The 20,068-nt window shown below is 45.8% G+C and overlaps 2 protein-coding genes across 2 annotated transcripts; one reads left to right on the top strand and one right to left on the bottom strand.

Moving 5' to 3' along the window:
• Positions 1 to 686: 686 nt before the first annotated feature.
• PNMA2 (PNMA family member 2) lies at positions 687 to 7,038 on the bottom strand. The gene is given in 3 exon segments (NM_001257697.3): positions 687 to 2,309; positions 2,615 to 2,748; positions 6,884 to 7,038. A coding segment is annotated over 1 exon segment (1,095 nt). The 5' UTR covers positions 1,822 to 2,309; positions 2,615 to 2,748; positions 6,884 to 7,038; the 3' UTR covers positions 687 to 726.
• Positions 7,039 to 7,098: 60 nt separating this feature from the next.
• On the top strand, positions 7,099 to 8,257 carry LOC144330573 (uncharacterized). The gene is made up of 2 exons (XM_077942766.1): positions 7,099 to 7,939; positions 8,132 to 8,257. The coding sequence occupies exons 1-2, from the start codon at positions 7,394 to 7,396 to the stop codon at positions 8,255 to 8,257; spliced, it is 672 nt and encodes a 223-aa protein (XP_077798892.1). The 5' UTR covers positions 7,099 to 7,393.
• Positions 8,258 to 20,068: the final 11,811 nt, after the last annotated feature.

Below are 20,068 nucleotides of genomic sequence, written 5' to 3' on the forward strand. Positions count from 1 at the left end.
GTTTCAGATTCCTTCAGGCTTACTATCTAATATTTGGAGTTTAATCTTTTGTTCATTAATAATCTACAAAGGGTCTAAGAAACTCCTAGATATTTTTTCTTAAAAAGAAAAATCAAGGGCCAGGCATGGTGGTTCATGCCTATAATCCCAGCACTTCGGGAGGCCGAGTTGGGCACATCATTTGAGCCTAGGAGTTCCAGACCAGCCTGAGCAACACAAAACCCTGTCTCTACCAAGAAACAAAAGAATAGCTAGGCGTGGTGGTCCATGCCTGTAGTCCCAGGTACTTGGGAGGCTAAGGTGTGAGGATCACCTGAGCCTGAGCCTGGGAAGTCAAGGCTGCAGTGAGCCACTGCACTCCAGCCTGGGTGATGAGAGTGAGACCCACGAAATAAAGAAGAAAGAGAAAAAGAAAAATAGGAAGGAAGGCAGGAAGGAAGGAAGGAAGGAAGGAAGGAAGGAAGGAAGGAAGGAAGGAGAGAAGGAGAGGAGAGAAGGAGAGAGGGAGGGAGGGAGGGAGGGAGGCAGGGAAGGAAGGGAGGGAGGGAGGAAGGAAGGAAGGAAGGAAGGAACGAAGGAAGGAAGGAAGGAAAGGAAGGTCAATAATTGGCTGTCATGCTTTGATTTTAGTCCCAAACATTAAAAAAAAAAAAATTTAAAGGTCTTAGCCTAGTAAAGTGAATGTCCCTAGGCCCACTGGCTATGGGTCCTGCCCCCAGGTGGTTTTCAGTCGTCCCCTTCATGATTCCAGCCGCCATAGCCATCTCCTTCCTCTGGCTCTTCGATACTCTCATTCTCAAAGGAGGCCTCTTCCTCCTCTTCTTCCCGTATTACCTTCATTAGCTCAAGGAAGTTGGGGGGCGGGCCCTGATCCTTCAGCTCCCTAAGCCGGCACCACAGCATCTGGTTAAGAGTGGCCCCAGCCATGACCTGCTCCAGGCGGACCTGGTCCGCAATACGCCGAGGGATGGCGCGTTTCTCCACGGCTCTTCGGAGCAGGGTTTCTAACCGTAACACATAGGCTGAGACCTTCTCTCCTTCCTCCTGATAGGTCTTCAGATACCTCACCTGGGCTGTCCTGCGGCTCTCTAGGCTCCCAAACACCTGCTTAAAGGCCTCCAAACACTCTTCTACACTGATGGACGGGTTGTCTGCCTGCACTATGTGCATGAGGTCCAGGGCAGGGCCCCGCAGGCTTTCTGCCAGCCACCTTTTCTTTTCTGCCTCTGTTACTGGCCACTCTTTGACTATCTCCGTGGCCTGTTCCAACCAGACCTCAAAGGGCTCTTCCTCTGGGGCTGGGACAGCACTCCCAGAGAACACTCGCAGTTTCCGGTATCTCATAGGTAGCAGGGGCTGAGGTGCATGTGCCATTGCCTGTCCCAACAAATGGGCCAGTAATTCTGGTGAGATGCAGGGCACTGTGGCTGGAGACATGCCCTCGTGCCCCAGGGCTCGAAACATACCTGAGACCGTCTGCCCCTCTTTTTCTAGAAAGAGGTTCAGTCTTTCCAGAAACTCAGTGTCCTGATTAGGGGTCTTAAAGACCACCTTCCAGACACCCCCCTTTCCCTGGACCTCACTGGGAATGGCCGAGACATCAGTATCTTCCAGAAGCTCTAGTAAGACAGCATTGGCATTCTCCTGCTTCCGGAATATCTTGCCAAGCAGTCTATAACTGCCCAGAGACTTTAAAGTCTCCTGAAGGACCTCCTGAATGTCAGCCTCCTCATAGTCCACCGGTATCCCCGTAACCATCAGTGACTTCTGCTCATCCACACTCATTATCCTGCACCAGTCCTCTAACAGCGCCAGCGCCATTGTCCCAAGAACTGACCCGCTCTGACTCTACAGTCACCAATTTGTTAGTGGGGCAGCTATGCACTGACTTAGTATTGAAAATATCCTGAATGAGCGTCTAACCTTAGAACCCACCAGTGAATGGGTCCCAGACTAGGTCACTCAAAGACAGTCCCAAAGTTTTCTGGACAAATGACCCTGGCCTCCTCAGTGGCAAGAACTCAGGACTTCTTGTCTTTAGACCTGACCCAGGTGGGCAGGTTGTATCTCAGTTCTAATCACACCTCTGTCCGCAGCTCTGAAGTTTGGTTGCGGATGATTTTCTCAAAGATGCTGGCAGCCACGTGGCGCTGACCCTTCTGGGATAGTTGAGGCACCTGGGTCAACTGCTTTCTCCACAGCCTCCTGGTCTCCGATGTTTCGTCTCTCTCCAGTTGGTGGGAAAATGCCTTCCACTCTGGTACCCAGAATTCTTGGAGAGAAGCCTCCCAGCAGGGTGGCTTGGAACCCTGGTGAAACAATGTTCAGTTTTACTACATAGTGCTCTCTTTCCCTGGAAGCATCCATACTCTAGTCTGGAATGGAACTGGGGGCAGATAGGGGTTCTGCTTCACACTGTGCTTGCATTCATCCCACTCTTGTCACACCCCTTGTTTGCTTACTGTGACTTTTTTTCTCCTGAGGACTCCAGTGAAATCTGGCGTTCCCACCATATGCTCATCAGACCTGTTGATTAATGTCTGAGCCCCAGTTAAGGACAGGATTCAAGGTCTTTGCCATGTGAAAGATGAAATCAGGAGATGGGGCTAAATACCTGTTTATGTGTTCCCAAGTGTTCCGCAAGAGGTGAGGAGCTTATTTATTCATTCACCTTTTAGCACAGGAAGACGTCACCCACCTCCACACAATGGTGTGTCTGGCTCTTAGCTCCAGCCAAGCCAAGCTGCCCTGTTACACATAAATAAGAAGAACAGGTATTTATGCTTCATTAATATTCAGCAGGAAGACTGTTAATGCGCTTATTCAAAAATAGGACAATCTTTCACAATACTACTCAGTATTAAGTTGCTTTACCTCTTTGATTAACAAAACTAATTAGGAATCACTCAAACGTTTAAAAATAGTTTAATCTAGGTATAACAATTTGGGGGAAAAAAACCTCAGGGCCGACTAAGTTAAATTGGGAATTATGAATTAATTCTCTCTTGTTGTCTCTGGAAGGTTTTGCAAACACACATTTGGGCTTTGCTTTTGCTATGAACAGTAAGTGAAATAGTTTGAATGTTTGTCCCCTCCAAATCTCATGGTGAAATGTGATCCCCAGTGTTGGAGGTGGGGCCTGGTGGGATGTGTTTGTGTCATGAGAGTGGATCCCTTATGAATGGCCTGGTGCCATTCTTGGGGTAATGAGTGGGTTCTTGTTCTATTAGTTTCCTCGAGATCTGATTGTTAAAAACAGACTGGCACCTCCCTCCCCTCACTCTTGCTCCCTTTCTTGCCACATCTGCTCCCCCTTTGCCTTCTGCTATGACTAGAAGCTTCCTGAGGGGTCACCAGACGCAGATGCCAGCACCATACTTCTTGTACAGCCTGCCGAACTGTGACCCAAATAAGCCTCTTTATAAATTATCCAGCCTCAGGTATTCCTTTATAGAAACACAAAATAGACTTAAGACAGTAAGTTACTAACACAACACTCCCCAAGCATTTGTTTCTGTTTCTGTTTTTTGAGACAGGGTCTCACTCTGTTGCCTAGGCTGGAATGCAGTTGTGTAAACACGGCTCACTGTAGCCTTGACCTCTCCTGGGCTCAAGCAATCCTTCCACCTCAACCTCCTGACTACCTGGGACCACAGGCACATGCCACCATGCCTGGCTAGTTTTTAAATTTTGCATAGAGATGGAGTCTCCCTAAGTTGTCCAGCCTGGTCTCAAACTCCTGGGTTCAAGCAATCATCCCACCACAGCCTCTCACAGTGCTGAATTATACACATCAACCACCACACCCAGCCTTTCTTAACATTTGAACTTTAACCCATCATTTGAGAAAAAAGAAAAAAGGAGGAAGCACATCTATCAAGGAGTTTGTTCTGGAGAACATGTGGGGATTAGAGAACATAAAAAAGTTAGAGTTGTCCAGGCTCGGTGACTCACGCCTGTAATCCCAGCACTTTGGGAAGCCGAGGTGGGTAGATCACCTGAGGTTAGGAGTTTGAAACCAGCCTGGCCAACGTGGCCAGTAGAAACGCTGTCTCTACTAAAAATACATAATTTAGCTGGGTGTGGTGGTGCGCGCCTGTAATCCCAGCTACTTGGGAGGCTGAGGCAGGAGAATCGCTTGAACCTGGGAGGTGGAAGCTGCAGTGAGCCGAGATCGTACCACTGCACTCTAACCTGAGTAACAGAACGAGACTCTGTCTCGAAAAAAAAAAAAAAAAAGTTAGAGTTCCTAATACCTCCCAGTTACTGCTGCGGAGTATGTGTTAAGGGGCTACAACCATTTCCCCCTTGGCCTAAACATCTTCATCAACTCGAATGGGGGCCATACGCCACAGTGCTGTCCTGTAACTCTATCAGCAGTGCTCCTGCTGTGGGCACATCTCCTGAGTCTTCTAGGAGGTGCTGAAGGCACCAGCGGTGCCAGAGAGCCAGGAGGGCAAAATACTGCTTCACCCTGTGCCCAGGAGTCTCACAGACCTGAGACTGCTGACTTCTCCATGCCTGACATTTCCTTTCTAAAATGTGGGGGCTGTGGGGGAGGGGCAGGTACAGTGGCTCACACCTGTAAACCTAGCACTTTGGGAGGCCAAGGCGGGAGGATCACTTGAGCCCGGGAGTTTGAGACCAGCCTGGGCAACACAGTGAGACCCTGTCTCTACAAAAAGGAAAATAAAAAAATTAGCTGGGCGTGTGGCAGTCGCCTGTAGTCCCAACTACTTGGGAGGCTGAGGAGGGAGCCGAGCGGATAAAGGCTACAGTAAGCTGCGTTTGCACCATTGCATTCCAGCCTAGGTGACAGTGTGAGACTCTGTCTGAAAACAAAAACAAAAATAAAAAAACAACTGGGGGCAACCTTCCTCCCCACTGGGATATTTAGAGGAAACAGGGAATGTAAAAAGATACTGCCCAGGAAAAAGCATCTCTACGGTCTACAGAATGACTGCCATGCTGAAGTTAGGCTGTCTTCGGATGATTCTTCCTGCCAATGTGACCTGCAGTGTGACATTCAAATAAAAACATGGCAAAAAAACACCCTTGATATACAATAGGGCCATGGATGGAAATATCTGGATACGGTAGAAATAGAAGAACCTTGTATTTTCTCACATAAAGGGGGTCACAGGACAAGCTGGAAAAGAAGCCGGACTTTGAGGTGGAAGCCCTCACTGGAATTGTTGGATCATTTAACTAAATACCCAACCTTGGCGATGCGCCCCAAGCTCTCTTAATCTGTTTCTTAACCTGGAAAGCAGTGCTGATAAGGCACGCATCTCAGAGGGGCTGTGAGGAGGAAATGATATAATTCATTTCCTTGGAATGAAGACGGAAGCGCTTTTTTCAAATGCTTTATTCAAATGCAAAGCACATCTGGCGCTAAGTCCAAAATGCGCCCTCGGGTTCTCTCAGCCCCTCCACTCCTATATTCTTCCTCAGTCTCTCTTTCTCATCCGGAGACGCCTTTCCACCTATCACGGTGGGCTGATCTTCAAACTGCGACTGGTTGTCAACCAGATGTAACTCTATTCACCAAACTATCTCTCACAATTGGATGGTGGGGGTGGTTGGTAACCGCATTTAATCCTGGGCTGACAATGAGATTGGATTCCTGGTTACACGGCCCTGCGCGGTCGCCCTGCGGTAAATGGCCTCTCAGCCCAAACCCACCCTGGTTTACTGAGCATGCCCAGACCTCCCTCCCGGGCCACCAAAGGAGGGGCACCATTTCTGCAGGATTTTGCCACTGTGGAAAGAGAGGCGGAGCTGTCATCGCGCAGAGGCAGGGACTGATACGCGGAAAGGACGTGGAGATGGGAATAAGTAATGAAGGACCCGCATTGACCGTGTTAGCACACAAATCTAATTGCCCTCTGGTGCAAACTTACCACCCTGTGGCCGTGGCTCAGCTACCTGCACACACACACCAAGTTCCTACACACCTTTCCCCCGCTTGGCCCCACACAATTCATGGCACTCACAGCCCACATCCTACCTCCTTCTCCGCACCAGATACGCACCCGCACTCACTCCCCAAACACGTGGCATCTGGTAACCTGGGAAACGCCGCGGCTGTGGCGCAGTGCGCAACAGGGGCGGGGGAATCAGGCGGGGCACTGGGGCGAGGGAAGCTGGAGATTTGGGGAGGGGGTTTCTATTTGTTTTTTCGCCCACTTTTTGTTTTTTGTTTTTTTGGTGGGGGAAGCAGAATAAACCAAACCGCGACACGTTCCTGCGCCCTTCTTGGTGCAGTGGCGCAGACATGGTCCATGGCGCCTTGGGCAATAGAGCAGGTCTGCACCCCCTCTCTAAGTCGTGGCACTGGGCTGGAATTCCCGACTGCACCCTTTGCTACACCCCCATAGACCACAGACCTGCGTCTCTCTCTATGTTCCTCTCCCATCTGCTACGCCCCTCTGCATTTCTTCCCGCCATGTTGTGTGTCCCCCAACTCCCCCGTCACCCCAACCACACCAAAGTGGATGCACGAAGCGGGAACCTTCTCGTTTCAGTCTCTGCTCCGTGCAGCCTGCCAAGGCGAGTGGGCAAACTGAAGCTTGGGTGTCCAGCGTCTTGGCTGCCCCCCTCCTGTCCACCCTGCGTGTGCTACCCCTTGTTCATCTTCAGTGTCAACCCCCTTCTCATACCCTGAGTAGCCTGGCGCATGGCTTGTCCCCTTTTCCCATCCATCAGCTCACACCCAGGGTAACGCGGCGGGAGCCCTATCCGCAGTGCGCCCTCGCCCCCGGCCCACCTCCGCCATGCGACGGGGCAGAGGCGCCTGGACCAGGCAGGTGGAGGAGAGGGGCACTGGGGCAGAAGGCTGCGCCCTCGGGTCCTCACTCCGCGTGCCCTGCCCAATACTTACCCAGGCGCGGAGAGCGGTCAGCAGGCCCTCCGCTCCGCATCCATTAGCTGGTGGTCTGGCTGCTTCACTTCCGGAGCGCGGGGCTAGGGGCGGTGCCGCCCTCCCCTCTCTCTCTCCTTCCCTCCCCTCCAGCCCTCCCCTGCGCGCTGCTCCCCTCCCCGGCGCCGCGCCCCACCCGCGCCTCCCTCCTCCCCGCGCTGCCGGGAACTGGCAGCCTCTCGGCTCCCGCAGCCGCCGCGGACGCCCTCCCAGATCCAACTTTGCCGCTTCCCCGAGCTCGCGCTGTAGCCGCGGGGGGCGTGGGCAGGGAGGGGAGAAGCGGGGTCAGGGGGAGGGACCTGGAGGGTGGGTCGCCGGCTCGCCAGCCCTCCTTCCTTTCTGTGCACCTTGCGGTGGGCGGCGAGCGGCAGCCGCGGCAGCAGCTAGGGGGCTTGTGCACACAGCAAGGGAGAGTTAGGGACTGGCAGACGGACGGACGGACGGCGAGGACCCTCCCTGAGCCCCCGAGCCATGGCCGAGAGAAAGCAATCCGGGAAGGCGGCAGAGGACGAAGAGGTCCCTGCCTTTTTTAAAAACCTGGGCTCCGGCAGCCCCAAGCCCCGGCAGAAATTCTGTGGCATGTTCTGCCCGGTGGAAGGGTCCTCGGAGAACAAGACCATCGACTTCGACTCGCTGTCGGTGGGCCGGGGCTCGGGGCAAGTGGTGGCTCAGCAGCGGGACGTCGCCCACTTGGGTCCGGACCCGCAGCCGCCGTACTCGCGGCAGGGCCGGCGCGCCGGCGGGGAGCCATCTGTTGAATCGAGCCGGAAGGTGGAGATCCGGAGGGCCTCGGGCAAGGAAGCCCTGCAGAACATCTACGACCAGGTCGGTGTGGGGGTGGGGGGTGGAGACGGAGGACGGGGCTCGGGGATCGCCCCTCCCTCGCCCCTGAGCCCGGCGCGCCCGCCTTCATGCCCCGCCCTGTACCTCGCCTCCCGCATCTGCACGCGCACCCCGCCCTACCCGCCCCTTCTCCGCGCAGGGTGCGGCGAGGCTCGGGCTGGGCGGTGGGCGACCGTGAGCCCACAAAGGCTGCCCGAGTCTCCTTGAGCTTGGGAGGTGGGGGGTGGGCGTAGGGGATGGGCTGATCACTTGCTGGGGCGGGCGGTGGTCGCCTGGGAGGGGGTTGGCCGAGGTTCCATTCTTCTGAAATCCTCCCGGGCGGCTTCCGATGGCAGCTGCGACTGGGTGCCCCACCCTTTTTTTGAGGCGGCTCGGAGCGTGCGGTGGAGGCTTTGCGTGAAGGCCCGCGGCTCCCCGGTGGTCGAGAGGGGTGGGGGTTCCGACGGCCGCTCCCCGCAGCCTCCGCCGGCACCTTCTGCGCTCACGTCCTGAGCTCCGAGGCCAGGACCATGGTCAGCGCCCCCCGGACCGCCTCAGAGCACCGCACCGCCCTTGACTCCTGCTCGCAGCTTGAGAAGAGCCAGGGAGGCCGTGGAGTCGCCCGAGGAAACCGAGACGCTCCTAAATAGCCTATGTGGGGAACAAGTTCCAATAAGTGTCTCAGCCAGGGCTTCACGGAGCTCTCCCCAAACCGCTATGTGGGAGGCGCTTTAGGAACCGGGGAACTAAGTGGATTATGTTCAAAGGGTCAAAAAGACGAGAAAAGGGGGAAAACCCCTCGCATTCGAAATAGACTATCGAAGAAGACTAAACCCCCTCTTCCTGTGTTAATGGGGGAAACAAAGGCCGTTTTGGTCACTCTTGATTTTAAAAAATGTTTGTCACTTTCTGACAAATATGAACAGTGAGCATTTTCAGCGCAGTAATAATCTCACACCACAATTCTCTCTTTATCTGAGTGATCCTTACACTAGTGTAATTCTTTTCCACAGCCTTAATTTCTTAACTGATAATTTACAATGCAAAATGTTTTAACACGTTTTCTGTTTCTCTCCCATGTCTGGTGGTAAAAATGAGAAGTCAATCAATGAATGATTATTGATTGAATACCTATCGTGCGCCTTGCCTTGTAGGGCAGGGGGAAGGTTAGTTATACAAAGTGCAAGAGGTTTCTTCTTCTCAGAAGGCTTCCAGAGTAGTTGGGAGTGGTCTATACATATTCAGTGAGGGATCCCACAAGCATTTACATTTGTGTACTTACAGTGACAGCCTTTGAGAACAATGCAGAGTTGGTGATGATGGTTGGGGCATGATGTGACTGTTTGCTGATGTGACATAGAGTTTTGACTTTTGTAGGGTCAAGTCTAGGAAATATAAGCCACTTGCTGTCATTTGTAAAAGGTGTCACAACTAATAATTTATACCCACCCCCAGCCCTGCCCTCTAATTTGTTCATGTAAGGGAGTGTCTCATATCCATATTTCACTATGAGTCAACCAGAAGAACCTAAACCCAAAAAACTTGCTTTGTTCCAAGTGATCAGACAATTGAAGTAAAAGTTTCTAATAATTTAACTTATACTGAAAGCTGAGTGTGTGTGAAACACTTCCCTATGTGAATACATTGGGTGAGGGCCAAAATCATACAGCATCATGGTTGAGTGAGTAGCCTCATGCATGGCGAGTTGTGCTGGTGATTCTAATGTCCTAGACAAAGCAGAAAAAACAACTGGAGAATAAAAAAGAGATCATGTAAAAAATGGCAGATCAGAGGATAGGGGTTGAAAGTGGCCACCCCTATCATGATAGCAGTGAATTAAAACTCAAGTTTGAAAGGCATAGTTTCATCGGGTTGAATAACACTTCTTTTTTCTTGGCCATTTGGACTCTTAGATGTTTGAAATTCTAAATTGTAAATCTAAGGCACACAGAGGGGGAGATTTGAAGAGAAAAATACGCAAACGAACCACCAGGCAATTTTAGATTGCAATCCACATTGGCTTCAGTTGCCCAGTTATTACTAACAGAGGGCAATTCTAGCTTGGCCTTTCTGCAGCACCTTCCCCTGAATTTTCATGTTTAATCTTGCCTTATCATATAAGGTCTATTCAATGGGATTTTGTCATTCATGACTAAGAGCATTTATCTGGGTCAGTACTTGCAATGTTTCAATATTTCATGTCTGTACAAAAGGGGAAAGGCTGTGGCTATACATGTGTTTATATTTATAACAATAGCGACTTCTGAAAAGCTCAACTGGCCCACCGTTTTGACTGAGTTGACTTGTCATTAGTTAGTTTTCAATGAATGAGCCGGGTGAGTGCCAGCATCTCCATGCATTCTAATTGGAAGCCCTGGCGCAGAGAAAGGTAGGGGAGATTGAGAGTGGGTGGATCCTGGGACCCTGACTCACACCATCCCTCCTCTCTTGCAGCTTTATTTGTGTGTTATTAGTGTATGGTCAGACGTGGCTTTGCTCAGCTGTTGCACTAAGAGGCCTGCTGTTCCCCTAGCCAGGCTTTGGGAAGGGAGAGAACAGGCTTCCTTGACCCACATGCCACATAGCTCATGGAAGATTAGAGATGTTGGACATGTGCATTTGCAGGAACTAAATGAAATTATGTTCAGAGTGTGAGCCAGACAGCACCAGAAAGCGATGGGTGTGGCTTGACTTGGCATGTCAGATTTTAGCAGAGAGAAAGAGCTGGTATAGTGATTGTGAATGAGGAAAGCGTCTATCCTGTTATTCTCTTTTCCCTATAAGTCCACTTTGGGCTGCAGTGAGGTTACATTGATCACCACTGTGAAAGACTCTGAACCTCTTGGAAGAGAGAGAAGAAGGGCATCTCTGTTGGCCCAATCCTCCCTTGTCAGTGCCCAGGGGTCCTTCAGCCTCTTCCCTTCCTCCTAGGAACTCCCTCCATTTCACCCCAGACACAGTGTAGTGAGAATCAGTGGCTCCACCTGGGATACTGGACCATAAGAATGCTTTCCAAAGGGGCCTCTAGGCCCTTTTCCCAGCAGTAAACAACCTATACAGGCTGGGAGTGATTCTCTTCCTCTCCAGGGCAGGTGCCACTGAGTGAACTGCACAGTGCTGCTGAGCTTGACAACGTCAATGAGTCTGTGAAGTGCTTTCTGGTGCTCCCTTCCATCTGGGTCCCCATCCCTTCTCCCTGTGTTGAGTCTTTTCTGGCCCTGGGAGCCTAGTGCAGTGCTGCCCTCTAACTGTTCAACATCATCCCCACTCCATCCCCATAGGATGCCCCTTCTAGACCTTTCTTCTTCCAAAGGACAACAGGTTCTAAAATCACTCTTTGGCTGCCCTTCTCCCATTCAGAATTCTTAACTTGCATTAATCTTAGTTAAAGAGAAATTCCAATGATTAAAGCCATCTGCTCCTCAGGCGAATGACTGATGCCCAAGTTGTCCCCAGAGATCCGTGGTTTGGTAACAGACTAGACTATTAAACAAAACGAATGCGTAGTTAGTGGGGTGTGTGGTGGAGATTTGGAATAAAGGCAATACCTTGATACTTTACAGGTCATATTTGGTTCGAAACAGGAGATATGAGCATTTGTGTGTTCAAGATTCCAAAAAACCTAAGACCCACCTGGGTTCAAAAGGAGGAAAGTAGAGGTGGGGAGTACTTGGAGAGGGGAAGGAAATGATGAAAATCCATAATTATTGTTTGCTCTTGATTTCCCAGCTGATTATTTAACTAATCATATAATTAGTTAAATTAAAAAATAATTTTTATATAACATAAAATTTGCCACCTTAACCATTTTTAAGTGTACAGTCCAGTGGTGTTAAGTGTATTCACATTGTTGTGCAACCAATCTCCAGAACTTTTTCATCCCCCCAAGCTGAAGCTCTGTACCCATTAAACACCAGCTTCTCATTCCACCTCTTCCCAGCCCCTGGCAACCACCATTCTCTTTTCTGTCTTTGCCAGCTTGACTACTCTAGATTCCTCATATAAGTGAAATGACACTGTTTATGTTCTTTGTGACTGGCTTATTTCACTTAGCATAATGCCCTTAAGGTTCATCTATGTTGTAATATGTGACAGCATTTCCTTCCTTTTTATGGCTGAATAATATTTGTATACTTAGTTAAATTATAACAAGTCTTTAATGATTTAAAAAGTTGTTGCTCAATTAATTGGCCTGCAATAATTAATTGTGGGAGGAAGGAAGAAGGATTAGATTTGGGATGAAATAGGCTTCCCCAGGTCTGGGGCCTACAATCTAACCAGAAGAAAACTCCTGCCAGCTAACCAGCATCTACCATCTTTCCCCTTGGAGCTCAAGGATGGAGAGGAGAACTGCTGTCATTGAACCCCAGTGACAACTTCTGGCCATGACCTTTGCATGGTTGCATATGCAGTGTTGCATGGTTCACGAACTCATGGCTCTGTACCATGGAAATCAGGGTGAGGCTGGGGAGTTTTTCTAGCCTGGTAAAGACAGGCCACGTATTCCAGGGTCCTTTGTTGCTAGCATCCCTCTCTACTTTCTTGAGCAAGAAGGGGAAGTCAGAAATGATTATGGATTCAAATGTATACCCTCATTGAATGTCAGAACTTGCAAGAGACCTAATGATTGTTTAATTACCTCATTCTACAAGTGAAGAAAGTGATGTCCTGAAAACTACTTCATTCCTTGGAGCCCAGGTGATAGTCCCAGGACTGGGATAGAGGTCTCTTGTTTTCAGTCCCACTGTAGTCCTCTACCAATAAAGCTGTGTTATTTATGTAGCATTATATAACTCTGGAATGTGCTTTTAAATTCTAGATTCTACGTTTTAGAATGTTTAGAGTATATTGTTCTATTAATAAAACCTTGCCCCAACACTGGCTGATACAGGCATTATTTATTTTCTGTAAATAAGGAAACTGAGATTTAGTGATATTTACTTGCCTAATTCCTAAGGGCTTGCTATTTAGTAAGTATGTAAACTAGGATTTGAACTAATATTTCCTAATCTAGTATCATATTTCTTCCAATAGTCAATTCTGTGGCTCAGTTACACTGCCAGAGATATGTAGTAAACATAAGGGTACAATTTAATTTTGCAGGCAAAATATTTTACATCCCATTAAACTCCATATTTTCTACGGGGTAAGTCCTGTGTTAAATGCTTTGTATGGACTATTTTATTAATTCTAAGATGACTCTACTAAGTAGGTGTTACTCATTTTTATTTTGCAAATGAAATATATAAAGGTAAATGCAACTTGTAAAATGATATGGTTTGGCTGTGTCTCCACCCAAATCTCATCTTGAATTGTACTCCCATAATTCCCACATGTTGTAGGAGGGATCCGATGAGAGATAATTGAATCATGGGGGCGGTTTACCCCACACTGTTCTCATTGTAGTGAATAAGTCTCACAAGATCTGATGGTTTTGTAAGAGTTTTCCCCTTTTGCTTGGTTCTCATTCTCTCTTCCCTGCTGCCATGTAAGGCATGCCTTTCACCACCTGCCGTGATTGTGAGGCCTCCCCAGCCGTGTGCAACAGTGAGTCCATTACACCTGTTTTTCTCAATAAATTACCCAGTCTCAGGTATGTCTTTATTAGTAGGATGAGAACAGACTAATATATAAAGCAACTTACTAATGAAAAGCCAGAGGCAGGGCTTGAACCCCAGGGATATGTGACTAGAGAGCTTTTTATATATCACTCTGATATATACTGATTTGCTTTTGATATTAATTATTTTTTCTCATTTTATCTCCAAAGAATGTATTATTGCAAAAAAGTTCTGAATGCCGGTTTTTTTGTTTGTTTGTTTGTTTGTTTGTTTCAGTGTACTTTTTGGAGCCATTTATAAAATGGACTGTTGATTTGTCTTTATGAATGTGCTCTAAACTGCTGACATTCCATCTATCATTTTTTAAAATACAAGAAATGTCTTCAAATATCCCTGGGACACAAGTCAACCGTGACAGTATGAATGACATGCTTTTCTAAGATTAGAAATTAGAGCAATGTGATGACAGTGTAATTTTTCTACTTGATGTAAATCATTGTCTTAGTCAGGCTGTGATAACAAATTACTAGGACCAGGTGGCTTGAACAAGAAACACTTATTTCTCATGGTTCTGGAGGTTGGGAAGTCCAAGATCAATATGCTGGCAGATCTGGTATCTGGTGAGGGCCCACTTTATGGTTTCCAGATTGCCATCTTCTCCTTGTGTCCTTACATAGTGGAAGGGGCCAAGGGAGCTTTCTGGGGTCTCTTTTATAAGGTCACTAGTCCTGTTTATGAGGGCTCCACTCTCATGGCCTACGCACCTTGCAAAGGCCCTACCTGCTAATACCATTCCATTAGGGGTTAGGATTTCAACATAGGAATTTTGGAGAGGGGAACACAAACACAAAGTCCATAACAATCATGAAATACAAGCAAATGAAACTAATGAAAGAGTCATCAATAAAAGCATTGGCAGGTAGGACTGATGGACACTTGATTTAGTTGGTTGCAGCTGGTGGTAACCTAGTACCATAGGTACTGCACACTAATACTGTCTTGTGTGCAAGTGCCTGGTTTTAAAGGTGGTTTGTGTTTGTTTTTGAGAATATACAGATAAACTGCATGGGCTCTGATTCTGACGGCATCCTGCAGAAAGCACTGAGTAAAGCCAGCTGGTAGTCCTGGCTCTGCCATTGACTGGCCGTGTGACCTGCACAGTCGTCTAACCTCAGTGGTCATTGTGTTGTCCTAGGAATCTCTAATGCTCTTTCTATCCAATTCCACTGAAGGCTCTGAAAGAAAGCTATGCTGCCCATGGCTGTTTTTTGTTTTGTTTTGTTTTGTTTTGTTTTTTAATAATCGAGACAAAATTCACATAACATAAAATTCTCGTTTTGGCCGCTTTGAAGTGAACAGTTTAATGGCTTTTACTGCATTCACAATGTTGCATAACCATTTATGTTTAATTCCAGAACATTTTCATCACCCCTCCAAAAGAAAGGTTGTACCACTAAGCAGTCATTTTATTTTTCCCACTCCCCCCAGCCCCTAGCAATCACTAATCTGCTTTCTGCTTTTTTTTTCTGAGTGGATTTGCCTGTTTCGGACATTTCATAGACATGGAACCATACAGTACATGGTCTTTTATGTCTGGGTTTTTTTTTTTTTTCACTTAGTATAATGTTTTCAAGGTTCATCTATGTTGTAACATGTATGAGTACTTCCTTCCTTTTCAGGGCCGAATAATGTTCCATTGTTCTGTATGTATCCTATTCATTAGTTTTTCCAATTAGTTGATGGACATTTGGTTTGTTTCCACGTTTTGGCTGTTAGGAATAATATTGCTATTAACATTTTTTTACAAGTTTTTGTTTAAACATACGTTTTCAAGGCCGGGCACTGTGGCTCATGCCTGTAATCCCAGCCAAGGTGGGCGAATCACTTGAGGTCAGGAGTTCGAGATCAGCCTAGCCAACATGGTGAAACCCCATCTCTACCGAAAATACAAAAATTAGCCAGGCACGGTGGCACAAGCCTGTAATCCCAGCTATTCAGGAGACCGAGGCATGAGAATCGCTTGAACCCGGAAGCCGGAGGTTGCAGTGAGCCAAGATCGCGCCACTGCACTCCAGCCTGGGCAATAGAGTGAGACTGTCTCAAAACAAACAAACAAACAATTTCCAGTTTTCTTGTGTTCTGCCTAGGAGTAGAATTGCTGGTCATATAATAACTCTATGTTTAGCTCTTTGAGGAACTTCCACACTCTTTTCTATAGAAGCTGTACCATTCTACATTCCCACCAGCAGCATTTGAAGGTTCCAATTTCTGCACATCCTGGCCAACACTTGCTATTTTCCTTATTTTGGTTATAACCATCAGGTGGGTGGGAATTGGTATCTCATTGTGGCTTTAATTTGCATTCCCTAATAACTAACAATGATGAGCATCTTTTCTCATGCTTTTTTGGCCATTTGTGTGTCTTCCTTGGAGAAATGTCTATTCAAATCTTTGTCCATTTTTTTCAGCTGGGTTATTTCTCATATTGTTAAATTGTATGAATTATTTATGTATTCTAGACACTAAGCCCTTATCACATCTATGGTTTGCATATATTTTCTGCCATTCTGTGGATTATCTTTTTACTTTTTTGATGGTATACAAAAGTTTTAAATTTTGATGAAATCCAATTTACCTTTTTTTTTCTTTTGTTGCTTATGCTTTTGGTATTATACTGTCCCCAGTTGTTCATAAAACTGCTGGATCATCTGAAATCTAGCAAAGGAGTTCCAGTACCTAATTTCCTAGAATCATATTCATGTAGCTAAATCCTTGGGGAGGTTTGAAATTCATTTAGAATAGCATTTGTAGTAGCTCAGTATTCTTGAGAGTTTTGTGCACTGAATAAGCCTTGTTCTTCTATCTGAAGATCTTGTTCATATTTTAAAAACTCCTTCTTTGTGTGTGCATATATATGAATGTATACAGACATAGGGGTATATATGTGTGTGTATATATATATATAAATTTTTAATAAAGTTTTAAATTTGCTTTCTAATCCAATGATTTGGGAGTGGCAGGGATGGTGTTGAGGAAGGCAGCAACCAACAAACTGAGTTTTAAACTAATAAATTTAAACTAATAAATTTATTTTAAACTAATAAACTAATAAAATAAATGAGTTCAATTAAAAAATTATATTGTGATAGCATACACATAACATAAAATTTACTGTCTTAATGATTTTAAATGTACAGTTCGGTAATGTTAAGTATATTCACATTGTTGTGCAACCAGTCATCAGAATAATTTTCATTTTGCAAAACTGAAACTTTGTACCCATGAAGCAACAACTCTTCATTCCCCTCTCCTCCCAGCCCCTGGCAATCACCTTTTTACTTTGTGTCTCTGTTGATTTGACTACTTTAGGAACCTCATGTAAGCAGAAGCAAAGAGTAGGTGTCTTTTTTTGACGAGTTTATTTCACTTAGCATAATGTCCCCAAAATGTGTTCATGTTGTAGCATGTGTCAGAATTTCCTTACTTTTTTTTTTCTTTTTTTCCTTAAGAGACAGGGTCTTGCTCTGTCACCCAGGCTGGAGTGCAGTGGTGCCATCATAGCCCACTGTAACCTCGAACTCCTGGGCTCAAGCAATCCTCCTGTCTCAGCCTCCCAAAGCACTGGGATTACAGGCACAAGCCACTGCCCCTGGCCCAGAATTTCCTTTCTTTTTAAGGTTGAATTTAAAAAACAAGACTGAAGATATTCTATTGTATGTATAGACCACATTTTGTTTATTTGTTCATTTATTCATCAGTGAACAATTGGGTTGTCCATCTTTTAGCTCTTGTGAATAATGCTGCTATGAACATGGCTATGCAAATATCTATTTGGGACCTTGCTTTCAATTCTTTTGAGTGTGTACACGGAAGTGGAATTGCCAGATAATCTGATAACTATTTAATTTTTAAAGGAAACTACAGTTTTCCACAGTTGTTACACCATTTTACATTCCCAACAACAGTACCCAAGGTTTCCAGTGTCTCCACATTCTTGCCTATACTTATTTTTTGGTAGGTTTCTTGTTTGTTTGGATAGGCATCATCCTACTGAATGTGAGATGGTGTCTCATTGTGGTTTTGTTGAGCCTCTTTTCACAAAGGATTATGTCCTTTGCTGAACAGACATTCTGATTTCAATTTTTATTTTGTTCTTTTTTAAAGAAATAATAACGAAAGTACCATGTTTATTGTAGATGACCTTGATAAACACATTTTTGAAAAAAAAAAATCATCCATAGTCTTACTACGTAAAAATAACCACAGATAGTATTTTGTTGCATTATATTTTCCAGGCTTCAAATTTCCATTAAAAATGGATGAGGGCCGAGCGTGATCACTCACGCCTGTAATCTCAGCACTGTGGGAGGTCGACGTGGGTGGATCACCTGAGGTCAGTTCAAGATCAGCCTGGCCAACATGGCAAAACCCTGTCTCTACTAAACATACAAAAATTAGCCGAGCATGCATGGTGGCGTGCGCACCTGTAATCCCAGCTACTTGGGAGGCTGAGGCAGGAGAATCGCTTGAACCTGGGAGGCGGAGGTTGCAGTGAACTGAACTGAGATTGCACCACTGCACTCCAGCCTGGGCGACAGAGTGAGACTCCGTCTCAAAAAAGAGAGAGAGAGGGAGAGAGAAAATTACTGTTTTGCAATATTCCTGACATTACAGAATATTACAGTTCTTGGTGCTATTTCCCAAGTTTAGAGGTGTTGTTTGATGGTTTTCCTATCTGTGTTCATATTTCAGACTGTGATTTGTAAAAATTGCATGTTAAAAATGTATTCATTTTAATGTCATCTGCTACATATTTTTTCTTAGTTTTCCTCTAATTTTTAAATGGCTTTGATCTCTTGACATGCAAATTTAAAATTTACAAGTTGATCCATCTTTTCTGACATATTTTTTGCCTTTATAGTCATTCTGACTTTAAGATTATATAATTATTTACCTGTGCTTTCTCCTAAAATCTTTTTGAGTTTCGTGAGACTTAAAACAGTTTTTTGGGTTGTTTTTGAGACAGGATTTTACTCCGTCATCCAGGCTGGGGTGCAGTGGCATCATCATAAGCTCACTGCAGCCTCAACCTCCTAGGTTCAAGCAATCCTCCCATCTCAGCCTCCTGAGTAGCTGGGACTACAGGCACATGCCACCATGGCTGGCATGTTTTTGTAGAGATGGGATCTTACTATGTTGCCCAGGCTGGTCTTGAACTCCAGGTCTCAAGAGATTCTCTTGCCTTTGTCTCCCAAAGTACTGGGATTACAGGCATTAGTCACCACGCTCAGCCTGAATTTCATGTTTATTTACATTTTAATCTGACAATTAAGTTTGGTCTTTAACTTGAAGTAACATATAAGTTAATTTTTCAAGTAGATGGTTTTTCCAATGGCATTTATTGAACAATGGATGTTTTTTCCACTTATGTTTTTAATATACTGAACCTCTTATATACACCAGGATCAGTTTTTTAGCTTTCTATTCTGTTTCGTTGATCCAGTTTACTACACGGTGGTTCTTTAATATCTTTAATATCTTTACTTTTCATTTTCATTTTCCCCATCACTCAAATTTGCTTTCCATTACATATTTGTAGTTACAGAAATCTGATACGATTTTGTAACCAGAATTATTAATGTATATATTGAGTTATTTTAAGACACATTTATTTTTAAAATAGTAAGTCTTTCTATTTAAGTTTATATTATGTCTTACCTCTTATTCAGATATTTTGTTTTATTTCTGTGACATTTCTTGTTAGATTTATTTCTAGATGTTTTGTTACTATAATGAATGGGAAATTTCCCTGTTATATTTTGTAGTTTATGTTCTGGGAGACTCTGGGGTTTATTTTATTTTATTTTTTTGAGATGGAGTCTTGCTCCGTCACCCAGGCTGGAGTGCAGTGGCATGATCTCGGCCCACTGCAACCTCCACCTCCCAGGTTCAAGCGATTCTCCTGCCTCAGTCTCTTGAGTAGCTGGGATTACAGGCGCGTGCCACCACGCCCGGCTAATTTTTTGTATTTTTAGTAGAGACGGGGTTTCACTGCGTTAGCCAGGATTGTCTCCATCTCCTGACCTCATGATCTGCCCACGTTGGCCTCCGAAAGAGCTGGGATTACAGGCGTGAGCCACCGCACCAACTCTGGGGTTTTATATTAATTAGCAATAGGTCATGTTATTGAACTCCCTCTTGGCTCTAATAGTTTTCCATTGATTCTTTTTAGACAGTTTTATTATCTGTGGCTAATAATAGTCTTGTGCATTTTTTGCCAATGGCTTTATTCATTATTTCTCTTCCTTGTCTGATTACATTGACTATAACTTCTAGAACCATGGTGGTAATATTAGGGTTCCCTGTTTGATTTCTGACTTAGATGAAAAGGCCTCTTTTGTCATTGTTTGAAAGCGATGCTCTCTATCATGTTAAAGAATCATCTTTTAATTGCTACTTGAGCATATTGTCAATGTCCTTCAGTGAGTGACCACCAGGAACACACCTGTAGTTGAACCAGTTGGGTTTGTGCCTTGTTGCAGTGACCCCCCTTGGTATGTTCCATGGGGGATCCATGGGGCGCCTCTGTCCAAGGGTGTGAGAAGGATCTGGGCTTTGGTTGGGTGATTTTGGAAGCCCAAGGAAGTGAGGGTGGCCTCTGGGTTGGGTGATATCAGAAAGTGGGGACAATCCTATGACTGGGCGTCTCAGTGTGTCTTCTGCAGAGCAGGGCAGATGAGACTGAGGCTAATGCTGTAGTTGA

Source organism: Macaca mulatta, chromosome 8, assembly GCF_049350105.2.
Source record: "Macaca mulatta isolate MMU2019108-1 chromosome 8, T2T-MMU8v2.0, whole genome shotgun sequence".
Classification (NCBI taxonomy): Eukaryota; Metazoa; Chordata; class Mammalia; order Primates; family Cercopithecidae; genus Macaca; species Macaca mulatta.